Genomic DNA, 20,688 nt, shown 5'->3' with positions numbered 1-20,688 from the left:
GTTCCAGCCGACGAACATTTCCTCTTTCGACGAGTAGAGGTGAAGGAGATCAACGTGTTTCGTTGTGTAGTTCGATATGGATACACGGATGTACACACCGAACATGAACTATTCGAGAAGATTTTACTCGAAAGATTGGAAGAATTTGAAAGTGATCGATGGACATTGTGTAGAGATCATGAAGGATGAAGAGTATGAGAATGGATTTGGAGGCGTTGCAGAAGCATGGAAGCATGGAGTTGTTCATTTCATTGGGGAAACAGAGGTGGTTACTAAACGGGGTGTTGGGTTTGGAGATAGGATTATGATAAATTATGCATATAGCTTCTTGAGGAGAAATTTGAGGGAAACTAATAAGTCTTTGAAATTCCTCACTAGGGTATGACTTATGAACTTTAGACAACTTCATCATATTTCGATGTTTTTTTCTAAAGGCAGCTATATGTATAAAAGATAAGCTACAACGTTCTTCAATGTTTTAATTAATTGCTCATACAAACTTTAACGTTTCCGATTTTTCCATTTTTGCCTTATTTAGTTGATTGTTATTTTTATTTTTAGATATGACAAGATATTATGTTATGCATTGATTATCGCAGCAAAGGTGCAATTTTCAATGAGGAAGTTATTGCCTAAAAATAAAATAAATAATTAAATGTAATCCACCCGTATTTCTGCTAGACTTTTATTAACTAATAGAAACATTCCTATTTCTATGAGTTTCCTTGTCCTAAAACCCTATAATGCAATTTTCTTCTAATTATTTTTATATTCCTATGTCCAACTTTTTACATCCCTTGAAAACGATTTTCTCTCCAAACTTTCCTCCGAAACCTTGGGGTTGCTCTTCGGAGGAAGAATCGGGTAAGAAAGGGAAGGTTTTTGGAATAGGGTCGAGCTGCAGACGCATACCCAGCAGCTCCGGCAACTTTGCACGCGTACACAGTGCGGGTCGGCTCGCACGTGTACGAAATCGGCTCGGTTCCGTCAATTCCCGTAGCTCGACTTGGCGGCTTAGTTGGCCGGCTCAGCAACTAGGCTTAGCAGCAAGGTATCACTATAATATATCGATTCCAAGGTTTTTGGCCCTTCCGAAGCTGTTTCTGCCCTTTGTTTTACCATCCGAGGTCAGTATGGTTCCTAAATGTTAAAGACAGATTAGGTCAGAGGTTTATTTTGATAAATAGCATGAGGTTTAGCTAGGGTATGTTATGAAAGGTTCCTAAGTTTTTATGTGGTTATCATAGGACGTATTTAACCTCTGGGATTAGCTCGTTGTGAGAGACTTCAACCAAGACCATCGAGGTAAGTAACCTTACTGTTGAAGTTAGCTTACTACGTGTTGTATGATGGTGCGTGCCCTGTGGCCCCTGCATGCACCATATTTATGTGATATGATTATGTGATGTATAGATTGTGTTGAATGTAAATTGTGTATGTTATGTGGTGTATGAATTATGTTGACCGTTGACTGTTTATGTTATGTGAAGTCATGAATGAGATGTTAGTATTATATGCCATGAATATGTTGATCGATGCCATAGATACACGTAGAATTATCGAGTCATGTCATGAGATGTTTATGCAACTGGAATGTTTATGTAATATATCATGTAATGTAAGTCATGTGAGATGCCATGTGATGTAAGAAACGTAAATGCGATGTTAGCACTACTTATGTAATGCCATGTTAGATATGTTAAGGGACCTCATGCATATATGTATGTCACGTGCATTGGGATTCTTCCCCTTTATGATACGAAAGAATGAGTTACGATATTTATGTTCGCCATGATATCATGCGGGCCCTTTTCTGTTCTGTGGTGTCCGGCGACGTGTAATACGTTATGCCCGACCAAGCTAGGCCCAGGGGGTACGTATATGAGCCCGCCTGGTGGGTCCATGTACACGTACATCGGCCATGTGTGAAGGAGTACCACACATCCAACCCTACCCGGAATAGAAAAGCGCCCAAGGCTATGAAAAGTTTATGAAAAGTTAGGTCCCGCTCATATGTTGCATGTGTTTGCATTCCTAATCCCAACAGTGGGGTGACTTACTGAGTATTTCATAAAATACTCAAGCCACGTGCTACATACATTTTTCAGGTAAAGGCAAGGCGCCAATGTACGGTTGACGGCGGAGCTGAAGCCACCATAAAAGTTGAAGATTGGATGGTTTTAGGAGTTTACTTTTATTATTAGACTGTTTTAAGTTATAGAAATATTGTTTTATTTGGATTTATGTTGAATTCAGTATTGAAGGTTTAGTTTCGGAGTTTAGGTTTTGTTTTGGATTTATGAATCTTTATGAAAGACTCTTCAAAGGTTATTTATGATGAGCTTCCGCTTAAGATATGTATGTATGAGTGACGTCACTAATTAGGTTAAAGAAAATTAGGGTCGTTACAAAAACAATCCTTTTTTGCATTAGGGTATTACAAAACTGAACCCAGTGACTATATTTATCCCGTTCATTACTCATCTTGTTTACTTAAAATTAGTCTTTTGAATTCTGATTATAGTTTCGTTAATCATTATTGAAATAAAACTATGGATAGGAGTGTTTGATAATTATTGATATTTCTAAAAAATAAATGTTACTAAAAGACGAATGTGTTGTACCTAATAGGGGTGCACGTGGGGTGAGTTGAAACATTTTTAAATCCAATCCAATTATTTAAAGATCCCATGGTTTCAACTCTACCAAATCTAAATAACTTTATAAGTTAAATCATAATTAAATTAAATTAATTGAGTTTTTCTGTTCATCAGATTTTTTGAATATCCACATTAGCTAACATTTAATATCACGAATTAGTTTTGTGATTAGAGAGGTATATAAAATTAAATCTATATTTTATTTATCTATTTAGTAAATAAATAAATATATTTTAAAGCATTTCAAAAATATATTATACTACTTAGCAAAGTAACCGTAGCAGTTATTGGATCACATAATCAATTTCAGAATAGCACAGCCGACTCGTCAACACGAAAGGAGAGAAGAAAGAAAGTACCTTTAAAGCCAAAGCTTTTATGATCTCCTTTGCAGCCTTGCATTTTGCTGCTTCCTCCCGTGCGACAGACCATGATTCTTCGATCTTTTCTCGACATTTCTGAATCTTCTCGTCTCGGTCGTGACATTGTGTAGTTCAAGGTTCTTTTCCTTTAGGATACAACAAATTTAGTGAAAAACTCCTTTAGCCAATGACAGCATAAAAAGCAATACATGTAAGAACAAATTGACATGGTCAAGATGTGAATTAAATCTGCGTATTAGACTAAGAAATGGAAGAAGTAGATCACGAACCGCAAAAGCACATTTCACAAAAGCACTCCACTTATTATATATCGGTTTCGAGTATTCGAGTATTTGAATCGTTTCACCCACATCTCGACTAATCTCGAGAGCCAATTGTGTGATCCTATCAATGTTGTATATCCTTATCATGGAAAGGCTGAAAGGACATGATATGAATCAAGAGACATCAATCATACAATATACTTCAATGAAGATGTAAAGAAAAGGTTGTCAAAATTATCAAAAGATGTTTCTTCATGCTATATTGAAGAAGAATAATGAAGTTTGATTGTTGTAAATTTTGGGTGGATTAGTAATTTAGAGTTATTGTATTTTAAGATTTTTTAGGTGACATTCGGCTAATTATGACCATAAAGTATGAATGTTACCCGTCTTTGAATGTCTTTAATTCTCTCCTTTTGAGGCTATATAAAACCATGTATGTTGTATTTGTAAGAAGACTTGGAAAATAGAGTAAAAGAAGTATTTGTGCTCTTCTTTAGCCAATGGCTAAGTTCTATGTAGTTTTTAGCCAATGGCTAAGTTCTATGTAGTTTAGGTGGCATGTAGAATCATTCAAGCTCGACATGATCAATCTTGCTTGTGGAGTGATTCGAATCTCAATCAAGTGTTCTTGCGTTGAGATATTTGATCAACAAGAATCATTCAAGCTAGACATGATCGATCTTACTTGTAGAGTGATTCGAATCTCAAACAATGTTCTTGCCTTGAGATATTCGATCAACAAAGTAATCCGAATCTTATTCCACAAGGTAATCCGAATCTTATTTCCCTTGTAGTTGATTCCTTATCTTATGAGGACAAAGATTTGGGTTTGGCTCTACGCCTAGACTTCAAGAGGAAAGCACCCTTCTTCATAGACAGAATTGCCTTCAAAATAGAACTTCAAATCATATTCTAATAGAGAGAAAATAAAACAAAACATCACATTCTGCAAATTTGAAGATTATGATCGTTGTTTGTGATTAGCTGAACCCATGACAATTGCAATAACTGCCTTCCTGGCTTCCATAAATCCATGACAATTGCAATAACTCAAGCAATCCGGGCCAAGTATTCGGGTGCTCGACTACCGGGGATTACAAGGGCATCATAACTTGATGGATACAAGCTTTCAAAATCTTATGTCTTGGCTTCTCACTGTAAGTTTGATCACCTTCAAAATCATGAACAGTAGAGCATCCACCGAAACTCCATAAGTGCTTAGCGCTTGAAATGGGACCATCGCCTGCAACCGAAACCAAGTGGATTTCTACGATAAATAATAATGATGGGAGAAGAAGAAGAAGGACAGACATTAGTAGAGTTCAAATCAGACTATAGGTTTGCTTATAAATTTATTTGGATTTGGTAGAGTTCAAATCATTGAATATTGTTAAAGATCATGTATTTGTTTAGATTGCTGTCAGTTAATATCTAATTAAATCTCAGTTAGGAGTTAGATCTAGTTTTTTATTTGATTTAGTTTTGATTTGAATAGATTTTATTTTGATTTGTTTACTGGTTTTTCTACAGATTTTTAGGTAGATTTTCTGAATATCTTTTGTATTCTCTGTATAAATATGGAGCATTCTTGCTCTTCATACTTCAATCTTCTCATCAATCATTCAATCAATCCCTATTTCACTAACAATTGGTATCAGAGAGCTATCTTCTTAAGGGATCTGTGAGATCAAAATGGGAGGAGAATCCAGTTTTTCCGCTATTGCACCACCAATTTTCAATGGAGACAATTATCAAATGTGGGCAGTTCGTATGGAGACTTATTTGGAGGTCTTGGATCTTTGGGAAGTAATAGAAGAGGATTACGAGGTTCCTCCGCTTCCAGCAAATCCTACTGTAGCACAAATCAAATTACAGAAGGAAAAGAAGACAAGGAAATCAAAGGCGAAAGCTTGCCTATTTGCCGCTGTATCACAAATGATCTTCATGCGAATAATGTCCCTCAAAACAGCAAAGAAAATCTGGGATTATCTCAAGGCCGAATTTGAAGGAGATGAGAGGATTCGTGGAATGAAAGCCCTAAATTTGATTAGGAATTTCGAGTTGCAGAAGATGAAGGAGTCAGAGTCGGTGAAAGAGTACTCTGACAGACTTCTCAGTATTGCCAACAAGGTGAGATTGCTTGGTTCTGTTTTAAATGATTCAAGGATCGTTGAGAAGCTGCTAGTCACTGTTCCAGAGAAGTTTGAAGCCACCATTACTACTCTGGAGAACACCAAAGACTTGTCAAAGATTTCTCTTACATAGCTCTTGAATGCTTTACAAGCACAAGAGCAAAGGAGGTCTATGAGGCAAGAAGGAGTGATTGAAGGTGCCTTACGTGTTAAGCATCAAGACAACAGCAGGTATAAAAACAATAAAAATTTCAAAAATCAATTGACGTATGGAGATTCATCTGCCAATTATCAGAAGACAAAAGAAGGAGGTTTCAAAAAATCCTATCCACCTTGCCGCCATTGTGAGAAGAAACGTCATCCATCATACAAGTGTTGGAGAAGACCTGACGCCTTCTGCTCCAAATGCAATCAACTTGGACATGAAGCTGTGATCTGCAAAGCCAAAGATCTGGTGAAAGAAGTAGATGCACAGGTAGTTGATCAAAAAGAAGAAGAAGAAGATCAATTGTGTATGGTCACTTCTTCCTCAAGCAAAGAATCAAGCGAGAGCTGGTTGATTGACAGTGGGTGCACAAATCACATGACATATGACAAGGAGTCTTTTGAGGAATTAAGAGACACCGAAGAAGATAAGAGAGTGAGGATTGGCAATGGTGAACACTTGGAGGTCAAGGGTAAAGGCACAGTAGCTATAACAAGTTATGAAGGTACAAAATTTATTCCAAATTTTTTATTTGTGCCTGATCAAAATATCTTAAGTGTTGGCCAGTTACTTGATAAAGGCTATAAAGTGTTGTTTGAGAATAAACAGTGCTTGATCAAAGATGCTAGTGGCAAAGACTTGTTCAATGTCAAAATGGAAGAAAAAAGCTTTGCTCTAAATCCGACGGCCTTTATATCCAGAGTTAGTGCCACTGAGATTTGGCACAAAAGACTTAGACACTTTCATCATCGAGGTTTGCTTCAGATGCAGTCAAAGAAGTTGGTAGAAGAACTCACTGACATTGATGATGACATGCCTCCTTACCGTGCTTGTATTTTTGGGAAGCAACATAGGCAACCCTTTCCTAAACAAGCATGGAGAGTCTCGAAAAAACTGCAGCTGGTTCATATTGATCTTTGTGGTCCTCAGCGAACACCATCATTAAATGGTAATCTTTATTACATTGCTTTTATTAATGATCTAACGAGAATGTGTTGGATATTCTTGCTGAAGCAAAAATAAGAAGTTGCGGGTGTATTTTGGAAATTCAAGGCCAAAGTTAAGAATGAAAGTGCATGCTTGATTCAGACTATAAGATCAGATAATAGCAAGGAGTACACTTTAGAAACTTTTAGCAGGTTTTGGGAAGAGGCTGGAATTGAACATCAATTGACAGCACCATACACTCCTCAACAGAATGACAAGGAGGAATAGATTCATAATGGAGATAATGAGATGCATGCTTCATGAGAAGGATCTTCCAAAACGTTTTTGGGAAAAAGCAGGAAACACTATTGTGTGTTTGCAAAATCTAATTTCAACAAAAGCTGTGAAGGACTTGACACCATTTGAGGTTTGGTATGGTTATAAACTTTCTTTAAAGTTCCTTAGAGTATTTGGGTGTCTTTGCTTCACTTACATTCCACAGGTCGAGCGTGATAAGCTTGACAAAAAGTCAGAAGTTAGCATCTTTGTTGGGTATAGCACTATATCCAAAGTTTACAGAGTTTTTGAACCACACATTAGTTGTGTTATTGTGAGCCAAGATGTTCATTTTGCTGGAAATGAGCAATGGAATTGGGAAGAACTGACGAAGGTGAATCTGATTTCTAATGCACCAAACAATTTAATCTTTGGTAGCATGTTAGAAGAGTCTAAAGATGAACGACAAGATGCTTTGGTTGATGATGCACCTATCCGAGGAGGAGCTTTCAGTGATCGAAAAAAACAAAATCTGGGAGTTGGTTGATCGACCTCTAAACAGAAAAATAATTTGAGCAAGATGGGTGTTCAGAAAAAAGCTTGGAGTTCACAACATCTAAACAAGAAGTGTTAAAGATCATGTATTTGTTTAGATTGCTGTCAGTTAGTATCTAATTAAATCTCAGTTAGGAGTTAGATCTAGTTTTTTATTTGATTTAGTTTTGATTTGATTAGATTTTATTTTGATTTGTTTACTGGTTTGTTACCAGATTTTCTCCAGATTTTTAGGTAGATTTTCTGAATATCTTTTGTATTCTCTGTATATATGGAGCATTCTTGCTCTTCATAATTCAATATTCTCATCAATCATTCAATCAATCCCTATTTCACTAACAAATATTCAAATAATTGGATTGGATTTAAAAATTTCTCAACAAACGTCCCTATTAGATGCAACACATTTAGCTTTTAGTAACCGTTATTTTCTAGAAATGTCAATAATTATCAAACACTGATAGTTTTAATTCAATAATGATTAACAAAATAATAATCAGAATCCAAAAGACTAACTTGAAGTAAATAAGACGGGTAATGAACGAGACAAATATAATCATTGGGTTCAGGCAAAAATGATTATTTTATGAACGATTAATTAAAACATTGAAGAATAGAAGAGCTTTATCTTCTATACATATATTTGCTTCATAAACAAACATCAAATTATGATGAAGTTGTCTAAAGTTCATAAGTCATTCCAACTTTGAGCATACGTTTGTGAGGAATTTCAAAAACTCGATCAGTTTCCCTCAAATTTCTCTTCAAGAAGCTATATGCATAGTTTATCATAATCCTTTCTCCAAACCCAGCACCCGGTTTAGCAACCACCTCTGTTTCCCCAATGAAATGAACAACTCCTTGCTTCCATGCTTCTGCAACGCCTCCAAATCCATTCCCATCCTCTTCCTCTTCTTCAACTCTTCCATTGCCGTTACACAATGCTCGTCGATCACTTTTGAACTCTTCCAATCTTTCGAGTAAAATCTTCTCGAACAGTTCATGTTCGGTACGCACTTCCGTGTATCCATATCGAACTACACAACGAAACACGTCGATCTCCTTTGCCCTTACTCGTCGAAAGAGGAAACGTTCGTCCGCTGGAACCTAGTTAACAACATACATAAAACCTCAAACATTGTCATATATAACATATATCTATATCTATATCTAATATCCACTCCGAACCTTGCTAACAGGAAGCGATTTAATGGTGACAAAGACAAGCACAGACTGCAAAGCGGGCACGTGGTCGACGTAATGCTTGATGATGGGAGGGATGCCTTGAACGAGCTCAGTGTAGAAAAATGCCATGCCAGGAAGTCTTCTAAAGCTGGTGGTACTCACCATTTCATTGAACATTTCTGGAGAGATTTTGTGGTTGAGCTCATAAAAGTACTTCTTTCTAAACACACTATTCCACACATACATTATTGTCATCAAAACAGCTGCAAAAGCCAGAGGGAGATATCCTCCTTGGTCGAACTTGTAAAGAACTGAACTCAGATACACCAATTCCACGCTCCCAATTATGACAACGTAAGTGATTACCAACAAGATGTGAGTTTTCCATATCATTACCATTATCAATACTAGGAAGGAGGACGTGAGTGTCATCACAAACACCACTGCTATTCCTGTTTAGAGCAAAATTCTTTATTTAGTTAGTGCTGGTCGAGTTAAGTTGAGTTGGGTTGGTTTGAGCGAGTAAGTTACCGTATGCATTGCCTATATTTGTAGTGTTCTTGAAAACTAAAGTAATACAAACACAAGCCAACATGAGAAGGTAATTGATCTCAGGAACATAAACTTGGCCTTCATGCTTAGCAGAAGTATGAACCACTTTAACTCTTGGGAAGCATCCAAGTGAAAGTGACTGCTGAATTATAGAAAAAGTTCCTGAGATCATGGCTTGGCTTGCTATGATTGATGCTAAAACTGCCACCACAAACATTGGCCAATACAAACTTCCTGCCAATCATACACATAGGATGATAAAGTTGAGTTAATTATTGGGATGAAATCGTATGAACTTTGTGAATGTTTATACCAGGAGTGGACTTGTAGAATGTGTGTGAAACTAGATCACTATGCTTGCGAAGAAACGAGGATTGGCCTGCATAAGCGCATATTAGAGCTGGGTAGGTCACTAGGGACATGCTCAGCTGGATCGATCGGACGCTGAAATGGCCGACGTCGGCGAACAATGCTTCCGTCCCTGTATTCGTCGTGTTGTTATAAAGATTGTGTGGTCTCTTCTTCATGAAAAAGGGTAAGGGTAAAGAATATAAGAAGATTTAAGAACCTGTAATGCAAAGAACAACGCCGCCGAGAGAAATCCAAGCGTCCTTTTTGTTCCTTTGGAAATAATAAATAATGTAGGCAGGATTTAAGGCCTTGATCACAGTTGGGTCGTATTTGAAAAAGTTGTAAACACCGATTGCAGCAATGAAAGCAAACCAAATGAAGATGATTGGGGCAAAAGTGTAGCCAACTTTGTCGGTTCCTAATCTTTGAGCCATGAACAGCAACACCAAGATGACTACTGATGCCCAAACAATCCTTCCTGCCATATCATTTTTGGTTTATGATTTTAAATAGTTTATAGTTTCGTCCCAAAAAAAATTATGAAATACCAAATTTATCTTTTGAAAATAAGAAATAAAAAACTAATTTGTTGTAAAATCAGACATAATTGGTATAAATAAAGAATTGTATTAAAATAAAATGGAATCTTTTTCCTTTTACACTTTTTTTTAGAAATATTTTAAATAAAATTATGGAATATGTGTCACTCTAAATCTGTTTTAATTATTTCTATTTAAAAAAAAACATTAATTTTATACAATTGATTTATTTTGATTTACAGTTTGTAAAATAAATAAATAAATAGTTTGGTCTGTGTGATAATTATAAAAAGATACAGTAAATAAATAAATAAATAAATAAATAAAGGGTGTGAATTTACCTTCTGTCATTGCAGGGGTTGCCTCCGTGATCCCTCCCACAGCAGATAAAACTGAAGTAAAACAATTCAAAATTAATCTATTTAATTTATAAAATGTTAAAAATAATATTGCAATTAATTTGTAATTTAGAAGGGGAAAAAAAGGGGGAAAGGGAGACCTGAGATACAAGGGGTGAGGACGCCGTCGCCGATAACCATGGCGGTTCCGAGCATCGTCGCAAAGAGAAGAGAGACCTTCGCAAAATGGCTGTTCTCCAGCGCCGACTGAATCCTCGAAGCTCTCTTCTGTCTCCGATTCGGCAAATTCAATTGGTAATTGGACACCTCTCCATCCTCCATCTCTGCGTTTGGAATCAGCCCTACTTTCGCGTACCGGCAAATCAGAGAGTACAGTGCGAAGGTTCCGCCTGGAAAATCAAAATGAAAATCAAAATCAAAATCAAAATCAAAATCAAAATGAAAATCCGATTCCGATTCCGAATCACCGAAGAATTGAATGAGGATTTTACCATCGCCGTTGTCGTTGGCTCTGAGGACGATGAACACGTATTTGATGACTGGAATGAGAGTTAAGGTGTAGAAGATCAAAGACATCGCTCCTAAAACGTCGTCCTCGTGCTTGATTCCCTCCGGAAAGATGCCGGCGTACACGTAGAGCGGCGAGGTTCCGATGTCTCCGTACACTACTCCGATGCTCTGGAATGCTAGTTGTAATATAACACTCCATTTCTTCTCCTGCCAAATTGATTTTAAATTATTATTAATATATGGAACTGAAAAAGAAGAAAAGAGGAGGAGAGAAAAGAAGAGACCGACGTCGTCCTCGGAGTGAGCGCGACCATGGAGTTTACGAGACTCTAAATACAAGGAGTCGTGTCGCCGGAGATTCTGCCACGACATTTTCCGCTCTTGAGGAGTCGGAACATCGGAACCAGACGGCGCAACTTGTTCCTCTTCTATGGCGACGACGGCGGAAACTTCCTGTGCGCCACCGGAGATCCGGTCAGCCATTGGTGGAGAAATTAAAAAAGCAGAGAGAAAATGGAAGATGTGAATTAATTGCGGGTGTGATAATTATGTTAAGAAGAAGAGTATTTATATGAAAAATTAGAGAAGCTGATTACAAAAAATAAAACTGTCCCTCCCCCTCTGTCATTCATTAAAACAGTCCAATATATTCTGTTCAAATTAATTCTTAAACTTAAAACTTATTATTTTATTTTTCACATACTTAAATTAAATATTATAAACTTAAAATTATTTTATTTTTGTGACGGGGCAATTCTTTTTGTTTGTTAAACAAAGTAACAAAATAAAAAAACAAATTATGAAAAGAACCAACCAATTTAACCACAAATTAACAAAATATAGAAGGAAACACAGAGATGTTTCTATAATAACGTATGAATTAAAATCAATTTATGATATATGGAGAGGACAAATATGTTACTATAATAACAGTAATTAAATAAATTAAAATAAACTAAACTTTTATTGCAATTTTATTTTCAAATCTGCATAACTTTAGAATATATATATTACTTTTTTACTGTAAGAAATAATGTAAATTACAGAGAAATTTGAGAATTAAACAATTAATAGAAGTTTTTATTAAATTTCAGTAGTTTTTCATTTTTTTTTTCTTCGTTTATTTTTCATAATTGTATGATGATTGCTGTTGTCATATTTGAGGAATTTTTTAAAATGGTTTTGTGTTTTAATTTGAAGTTTTAATTGAAAAATTTTAACATTTTGTATATATAAATTGATATTTATCTTTTTTTTTAATTAAATAAAAATTTTATTCTCTCAACTTTTAAATTTTTAAATTTTTTTAACAAAAACAAAAAAAAATTAAAATTAACATACAATAAATATTTTTACAAAAAAAAAAAAGATAAATTTTCTGAATGACATATATAAATTTAAAAGTTTCAGATGAGAATCATAATTATTACCGACAAAATTGACACAGACTTACCATATATATTTTCTTAACCCATATATTTTTCATTAAAAAAAATACTCCAGAAGTCAAAAGCAGTTGATTTTCGAAAAAGAAAGTCAAATCCGATTTTTTTTTACACGTGGATACTCATGTTTGACCAAAACTCACGATCGACCTATGTGCGGTTGTCACGGAAAGGAAATGATTGGTTGCTGATTTACCAAATAAATCTTCCAAACGCGTTTTCATTATTATTATGCCTTTTTTAACTTTGTAAAACTCCAATATTTATTCATAGTTGTATTTTTTTTATTATATATTTCTTCTGACCTAAATTACCATTTTAAGATTAAGTCTTTAGTTTTGAGTTCGACTTAGCTGACATAATGATTATACGAGTAACGGTTCTTATTTTAAAAAATAGAGATGACATTTAACGATAAATTTTTGATGATGTTGAAGAAACATTGTTTTCAACAATTACTGGCTAAAATAACATTACTAACGACACATTCGAACTAGTTCACAAAGCGATTATATGAGTAACTGCTGTTATTTTAAAAAATAGAGATGGTCTTTAACGATGAACTTTTGATGATGCTGAAGAAACGTCGTTTTTCAACAATTGGTAGCTAAAACAATATTACTAACGACACATTTATATATACTCTATTTAGATCAACCTTGTCTTAATTTTTATTAGAAAATTCATTTTTGTGCATTTCTTTAGAGTATAATCTATACTATGGATTAATCCCCTCATTTCCTTAATTTGTATTTTTCATTTTTCATATTTTTTTGTAGACCAATTTATTACCAAATAAATCTTTAAAGAGGTTTCCATGATTGTTATTATTATGCATTTTTAACTTTAATATTTATTTAAATTGGTATTAGAAAATTCATTTTTGTACCTTCTTTTAGAGTATAGTGGACACTCCATTTAGATCAACCATGTCATTTAACTTACCATTTTAAGCTTATGTGTTCGAATTAATTGAGATAGCGATTAAATGAGTAAGTGTTCTTATTTTAAAAGATAGAGATGACCTTTAACCGTAAACTTTCGAGATGCTGAACAAGCGTCATTTTTAGCAATGGTTGGCTAAAATAATGTTAGTAACATTACATTAATATATATAAAAGGATTATGGAAGAAAAATATATTCTTCTACTTTTCACTATATAAAAAATATATATGTGTGTATGATGTCTGCCAATACCAACTGGGGCTGTGACATTGCTCCATCCAACCAATCTAATCATTAAACCATAAATTATTTATATCTAAATTCAAAAATTTAAACATTATTTAACCTACAAACCAAAGATTTTAGAGTTACCGAGAGTCGTGGAGTCGAGAAATCGTTTATTGAATCGCCAGATGCTCTGAGTAGAAAGAAACGAGAGGCAAGATTGGTCTTGAATGTTGATCAATTCGAGAAACGTGGACATGTTGTACACTGTTGGGTCTAATGTAAACGTTTCATCGATGATCACCTCTACCGTCTATCTAGAAAAATAACACAATACCAAAAATAACATTAAGGGATTTAATAACTTCTTCATATTTTTTATTTTTATTTTAATCCAACTCATAAACAATACTTACGCATAAAATGCCATGAAAGGCATCTAAGTCGTCGGGATTTGAGACGTTGTACGTGATTTTGTTGATGGAGTCATCCACATTCTCTCCTCCCGCATCTTCTATGTACTTTTCCAATCCCATCACTGTGTGTTAGTTTACTTCTCAACTTTGCATATCATAGGCTAAACATATATTTTAGTCTTTTTTAATTTAGGCTCTCGTGATTTCACATTTTTCAGTTCAGTCTCTTGTTGACAATATAAGCTTATCATGAACCAAATATAAGGGACTAAACGGAAACAAGTAAAGTTACCTTAAGCTTGTAAGCATCCTTTGTGAAAGACCACATGCCCTGTTGAAAATTTTAAATTAAAAACAAAAAGAATAATATAATTAATAATAATAATAATAATAATAAATAAATAAATAAATAAATAAATAAATAAATAAATAAATAGTGTGGGGATTGTAACATCGGAGTAACCCATCCAAGCAACAATGGGTTTGAAACTCTTTCTGGTGGTTGCTATGTTCTTCAGGCACATGTAATTTTCCTTATTACAAATAGGGTTGGTTATAGTGATTGATTACCATTCGTGGATGTAAGAGAATTTCGTTCTCTTAGAACCAATCACGTAAATTTTTGTGTTTCTTTGTTTAATTTCTATGTGTGAGTGTATGAATACGCTCGATTTTGCTTCCGCTTCTGCTCCAACAATTGGTATTTGGTATGGATTATTGTTGTTGTCGCATTTATGGACATGAAGAAAGTATGGCTTTTTCCTAATTGGTGCTAATTTGTTGTGCAATGTAGGCTGTCTGGGCGGGACAAGTCAACTGCGTGTTGTGATCCACCCTTGCCGAGATTAATAGGCAACATAATCTCACACTGCATAGCATTAGAGACCACATGGGAGCAGAGGAAGAAGGAGCTATGGGACATAGTGAAAGGAGGATAAGAACTTGTAAACTCTGCACTGTGAGAGCTTGATGGATGTTATCTCCTATATTTATTTATATTTATTTTGCATGAATTTTGTATGATGATGCTAGATGATAGTTGTGTGCACACTCAATTAATTTCCATGACCCACCGATATGGTGAAGTCTAGGGATTTGTGGTTAAAGTGACAAGTCGCTAAGGTATAGACCTAACATTTCCCCTAGTAGTGTAAAGACCACCACGGCATACGAACCATCTCTAGAGTGCCCTTAGGCTACATGTGTGTGATTGGTGTCATAGCTTCGTGGGGGCCAGGATTTCCTAATCATAATCCGACTGCTCTTAGCTATTTTAGCAAGCAAAACGTGTGCCCACGTCATATAAACCATTTGCCTCGATGGGTTAAAGGGGGTAGCTCTCCCTGACCAGGGGGACTGTCGTGGGCCTAGGGGGTTGCAGCTCACTTCCTAGGTATGATACCAGATAGTCTCAGAGCCATGCTGAGGTAGCTACTCGTAGGACACCAGTCATAACACAAGTCGGCATAAGGGAACTTTAAAAAATCTTTATTTAAATAAAAGGACAAATAATCAAATGATCACCTTCAAAATCATGGACAACAGTTGAACATCTATCACCAACCTTTTTTTTTTCTTCGGACAAACTACATCATGGCAACCACGAGCTTGAAACTTAAGTAGGTATCTTTGTTTACAAAACACATGCAATTTCTAATCAATTTATCAATCTATATACGTGAAAAAAAGGAACAAATAATCAAACACCAGTCACTACACAAGTCGACATAAGGGAACTTTTAAAAATCTTTATTTAAATAAAAGGACAAATAATCCAAGGAGCTAAAACAAAAACTAGATGTCCTAGAGCTAAAGTAGAGTCCGTGGGAGTTTGATAAGATTAGGACGCGATAAAAGCCTACAAGTAGGTGGCTTACCGAGTATAAGTTTATACTCATTCTTGTTATATCTTCTTCAGGTACGTGAGGCATTGAGTCAAGAGAGGGGGCGTTGAAGGATGTGGATTGTCACAGAGGAAGCGTGTCTCGGGGCGTCAGTCCGGTCTTACTGATTAGTACATTTGTCCTTCATGTTTTCTTTCCTTGTTTAAAACTAGTCATCAATGTCCTCTTTGTATTGAAACGCTTTTTCTTACGAAATAAATGATTGATTTTTTAAATAATGTTTTCCTTTGAATTTCTTGCATACACACTACACGTCATAGTCTTAATAAGTCACGAGGTTAATCTTTTCGGGTCGTGACATTGATGTCTAGTGGAAGAGCTAATGAGGGAGGAGAAAGATATAGAGATACTAACTCAACAGAGAGAGACTCACTCGACATGAACCTGGATCGAGTCCAACAGGAGGCAGTGAATTTACGACACACGATTGAGATAATCACTCGTGATAAAGCCGAAATGGAGGAGGCAAAAATGGAAGTGGAAACTGTCGTTGTGGACTTGCGAAGGGAATTGAGTAAACTGAAAGAAGCTATGACGTCTAAGTCGAGCGTGGTTGAGAACGGGAGAAATGAGGAGTTTATTTCTCACCTGATTATATTCATTGATATCAAAGATGGCGACGGGATCGAAGCGATAGTGTGCTTGCAGGAGAAGGCAATGGAGGTGTTTCAGCAAAATCAACCGTTTTTCTCATTTTGTGAACTCAAAAACTAGCAGCGGAAGGTAATGTCTTTCGCAATGGTGTATTTGGTAAGTCATAATAATAATTCTCATCCTCATTGTAAACCCACTTGGTTGGTTTTAAAACAACTCAAGAAGTCAAAAGCAGTAGATTTTCGAAAAAGAAAGTCAAATTCGTTTTCTTTTGCACGTGCGTAGTCAATGTTTGACCAAAACTCACGAGCGACCTATGTGGGGTTGTCACGGGAAGGAAATGATTGGTGGCTGATTTACCAAATAAATCACTAAAGTGAGTTCCATTACTATCATACCTTTTTTAACTTAAAATTCAAATATTTATTTAAATTGCTATTAACAAATTAATTTATATTTTTAATTACATATTTCTTTAAAAAATATTGTGTTTCCATTATTATTCTGCCAAACTCGAACATTTATTTAAATTGGTGTTAGAAAATTCATTTTCGTACCTTTCTTTAGAGTATAACCTATACTATGAATCAACTATCCCATTTCCTTAATTTGTATTTTTCTTTTAAAGTATTTATTGTCAATCCAAATATTACTAAATAAATCTTCAAATTGAGATTTCATTATTATTATTATTATGCCTTTTTAACTTTGTAAAACTCGAATATTTATTTAAATTGGTATTAGAAAATTCATTTTTGTGCATTCCTTTATGATCAACCATGTCATTTCCTTAATTTGTATAAACCATGTCATTTCCTTAATTTGTATATTTTTTATTACATATTTCTTGTGGACTCAACCTACCATTTTAAGCTTTAAGCCTTTAATTTTTTAGAGTTTGAACTAATTGAGATAGCAATCAAACGAGTAAGTGCTCTTTACTAATTGAGATAGTAACTAGATGAGTAAATGCTTTTATTTTAAAAGATAGATATAGCGTCTTTAATTTTCTAAACCTAATTAGTGACGTTATAGTTGGTATCAGAGCTCTAGGTTATAGATCTTGTAGATTGGCTTACGATGTAGGCCTAACGTACTTCCATAGTCCTCCAGCAAACGTACCGTCACCGTCAGGTATGCCTTTTTTTTTTTTAAAGAAGTGAAGCTTTTTAGTTAAATGATGTATGCAGTAGTGAATGTGTATTTTGTGGTGAATGATATGATATCCATGTGTTATATGTTGGCATGATTTATGGTATGTCATGTACTGCTAGCTGTTATGATGATGCTATAGTTGAATGTATGAGTGATTTAATGTTTATAGAATCTAGTAGATAAGTATGTGACTTAGTAGTTACGTGCACTGTTTAGATGCCACCTAGAACTCGATGAGGAGGTCTTAGGGGACGACCCCCACTTAGGGGTAGAGAAGAGGAAGGGTACGTAATGGGAGACGAGAGGATTCTGTAGAGCAACCTATTCCGCCACCAGCGACACCTCAAGCTGCACCGGATCCTACAGCTGCCCTAGTAAATGCATTACAAACTGTGATTCAAAATTTGACTACCAACCAGCAAGCAAATGCTTCTACACCAACTATGGAGGCTAGGTACTTGCGAGATTTCAAGAGGGGTGACCCTCGAACTTTTTAAGGGGGCATCTGAAGATCCAACGGTGGCACAGATGTGGTTGAGGTCCATTGAGTCAGTATTTGTGTTGACCAATTGCACTGAGGCCCATAGGGTGGAGTGTGCTATGTTTATGCTGCATGATGATGCGGAATTGTGGTGGCAGGCCACCCGCGACCTTATAGTCCCGAGGGTGGTGCAGTCTCGTGGGTGGAGTTCAAGGATGCCTTCTCTAAACAATATTACCCAGAGGATGTCCAGTTGCGAAAGCAGCAGAAGTTTACCTAATTGAGTTAGAGGGGGCGTACTGTTACTACCTATGCCAAGGAATTTTCTAAGTTGAAGCTTTTTGCCCCAGAATTAGTGAACACGGACTACAAGACAGCTCGACGATTTGTACTGGGGTTAGATACGAAGATTCGTAACACTGTTGATGCGATTTCGCCTACCACTTACGCTACAGCCCTGAGAGCAGCTAAGGCTATGGAAGGACCTGATAGTTCGCGTGAACCCCCTTCATCACTAGTGGGACAGAAGCGACGCCACGACCAGACTGACCGAAATGAATTGTCGTTTCCACAAATACAGAGACGATCCGATAGACAGTGCCTGAATTATAGGCGTGAACAGCAGGGCAGTGAGAACAGGTCAGAGAGTAGGCCCAAGTGTAAGGATTGCGGCAAGAATCATTGGGGCCAGTGTTTGGCTCGATCTGGAGCCTGTTTTCGATGTGGAAAAGAAGGGCATTTCGCTAACGACTATTCTGGAAGTCGTACTACTGAAGCTGGAAATCAGCAGAAACCATTATGCATCGCGAACAACCCCCATCAGAACCGTCCGCCAGCAAGAGCTTATGCCTCTACCAGCAAGGATACTGAAAACCCTGATACAGCGGTGACAAGTACACTATCTGTTCTTGGGCACCTTGCTTTGACATTGTTTGACTCAAGATCTACGCATTCCTTTATTTACTGTTTTTGTTAGTCAAGCAAAGTTTGTATTAGAGCCTTTATTGCATGGATTTTCTATAGGCTCCCCGACTGGGATGAATATGATTGCTGCTTATAGAGTAAAGGATAGTCACGTATTAGTATCAGGAGTTAAAATAGAAGTAGACTTGATAGTACTTGATATGTATGTGTATGATGTAATTTGGGAATGGATTGGTTAGCGAAAAATCATGCTAGCATAGATTGTCACAAGAAAGAAGTGGTGTTCACACCACCGTCCAAGACCAGATTCAAATTCAAGGAATTCAAGGGCACGAGACTGGGTACTGTTCCAGAGGTTATGTAAGTGATGAAAGCACCACCGTCCTGGGTACTGTTCCAGAGGTTATATAAGTGATGAAAGCACCACCGTCCAAGACCAGATTCAAATTCAAGGGCGCACCACCGTCCAAGACCAGATTCAAATTCAAGGGCACGAGTCTGGGTACTGTTCCAGAGGTTATATAAGTGATGAAAGGTATCAGTAACGACCCAGATCCATCGTTAGCAGATATTGTCCTCTTTGGGCTTTCCCTTTCGGGCTTCCCCTCAAGGCTTTAAAACGCGTCTGATAGGGGAAGGTTTCCACACCCTTATAAATGGTGATTTGTTCTCCTCCCCAACCAATGTGGGACATCATAATCCACCCCCCTTCGGGGCCCAGCGTCCTCGCTGACACTCTTTCCTTCCTCCAATCGATGTGGGACCACCCCCCAAATCCACCTCCCTTTGGGGCCAGAGTTCTTACTGCACACCACATCGTCCGGTGTCTGGCTCTGATACCATTTGTAACGACCCAGAACCTCTCGGGCATCCTGACCGTCATCAGTAGTGATCTTGCCGCCCCGACGATGGTCTGGTTCTGGCGCTCCACCACCCCTTTCTGCTGGGGGAGTAGGGCGTCGTTAGGTGCCGCTGCACGCCTAGCTCGTCGCAATACTTGTCGAATCTCACCGAGGTGAATTCTCTGTCTCGGTCTATGCACAACACTCACATCTTCTTCCCGTATTCGGCTTCCGCGCGCGCTTGAACGCATTTAATCGCATCCGCAGCCTCATTCTTTGCTTGCAACGGGATCAACCACATGAAGCGGCTCTTTTCATCGACTAGCAGGAGGAAGAGTCTTATCGCCTGGGGTCGCCGGCTTGATGGGCTCGCAGAGATTGCCATGTACGAGTTCCAATCTCTCCCCGGCACGGTAGGATGCCTAAGACAAAAAATGGGTGTGCTTCTATTTGCCAATGAGACACCCGTCGCACAGCCTATTCACGCCTTCGATTGCCGGCAAACCGTATATCATCTCCTCCTTGTGTAGTTTCTGTAGAGAAGGAAAGCTCAGGTGCTTGTACCTTGCGTGCCACCTCCAAGTTGCTTCTTCGGTCCTGGCTGAGAGGCTGATCGGTTGTTCTGTCTTCAACTCTAGAATTTAGAGGCGGTTTTTTGGGCGCTGAACATGCGTGAGGAGCCGTCATCGATCGTCGCATATCTTGAGCAGTCTGCGCTTGATGTAAATGTAGCAGTCGACCTCATTGAATTGTGTAAGGACTGGGATGACTCAATGACTCTAAAAAGACGGGTAAATTTTTCTCGAGATAAAACAAAGAAATTTAAAACATTATATTTACATTATATCAAAATAAA

General features: G+C 36.9%; 2 protein-coding genes across 2 annotated transcripts; both read right to left on the bottom strand.

Moving 5' to 3' along the window:
* Positions 1-7,968: 7,968 nt before the first annotated feature.
* Positions 7,969-11,456, bottom strand: LOC111791829 (potassium transporter 5-like). Its single transcript, XM_087121909.1, has 9 exons — positions 11,189-11,456; positions 10,882-11,107; positions 10,531-10,779; positions 10,373-10,423; positions 9,710-9,970; positions 9,455-9,622; positions 9,121-9,375; positions 8,593-9,041; positions 7,969-8,511 (listed from the first exon to the last, which is right to left on the bottom strand). Exons 1-9 carry the CDS (start codon positions 11,381-11,383, stop codon positions 8,086-8,088), a joined length of 2,280 nt encoding a protein of 759 aa, XP_086978035.1. The 5' UTR covers positions 11,384-11,456; the 3' UTR covers positions 7,969-8,085.
* A 2,045-nt stretch (positions 11,457-13,501) lies between these two features.
* LOC147793078 (uncharacterized) lies at positions 13,502-14,462 on the bottom strand. Its single transcript, XM_087122814.1, has 5 exons — positions 14,385-14,462; positions 14,225-14,263; positions 13,933-14,037; positions 13,664-13,829; positions 13,502-13,578 (listed from the first exon to the last, which is right to left on the bottom strand). Exons 1-5 carry the CDS (start codon positions 14,454-14,456, stop codon positions 13,502-13,504), a joined length of 459 nt encoding a protein of 152 aa, XP_086978940.1. The 5' UTR covers positions 14,457-14,462.
* Between the last annotated feature and the right edge of the window lie 6,226 nt (positions 14,463-20,688).

The sequence above is a fragment of the Cucurbita pepo genome, chromosome 3, assembly GCF_057944985.1.
Source record: "Cucurbita pepo subsp. pepo isolate OVF chromosome 3, ASM5794498v1, whole genome shotgun sequence".
In the NCBI taxonomy this organism is placed as follows: domain Eukaryota; kingdom Viridiplantae; phylum Streptophyta; class Magnoliopsida; order Cucurbitales; family Cucurbitaceae; genus Cucurbita; species Cucurbita pepo.
Note: the sequence above shows the minus strand (reverse complement) of the source record. Positions and strands in the feature narration are given on the sequence as shown.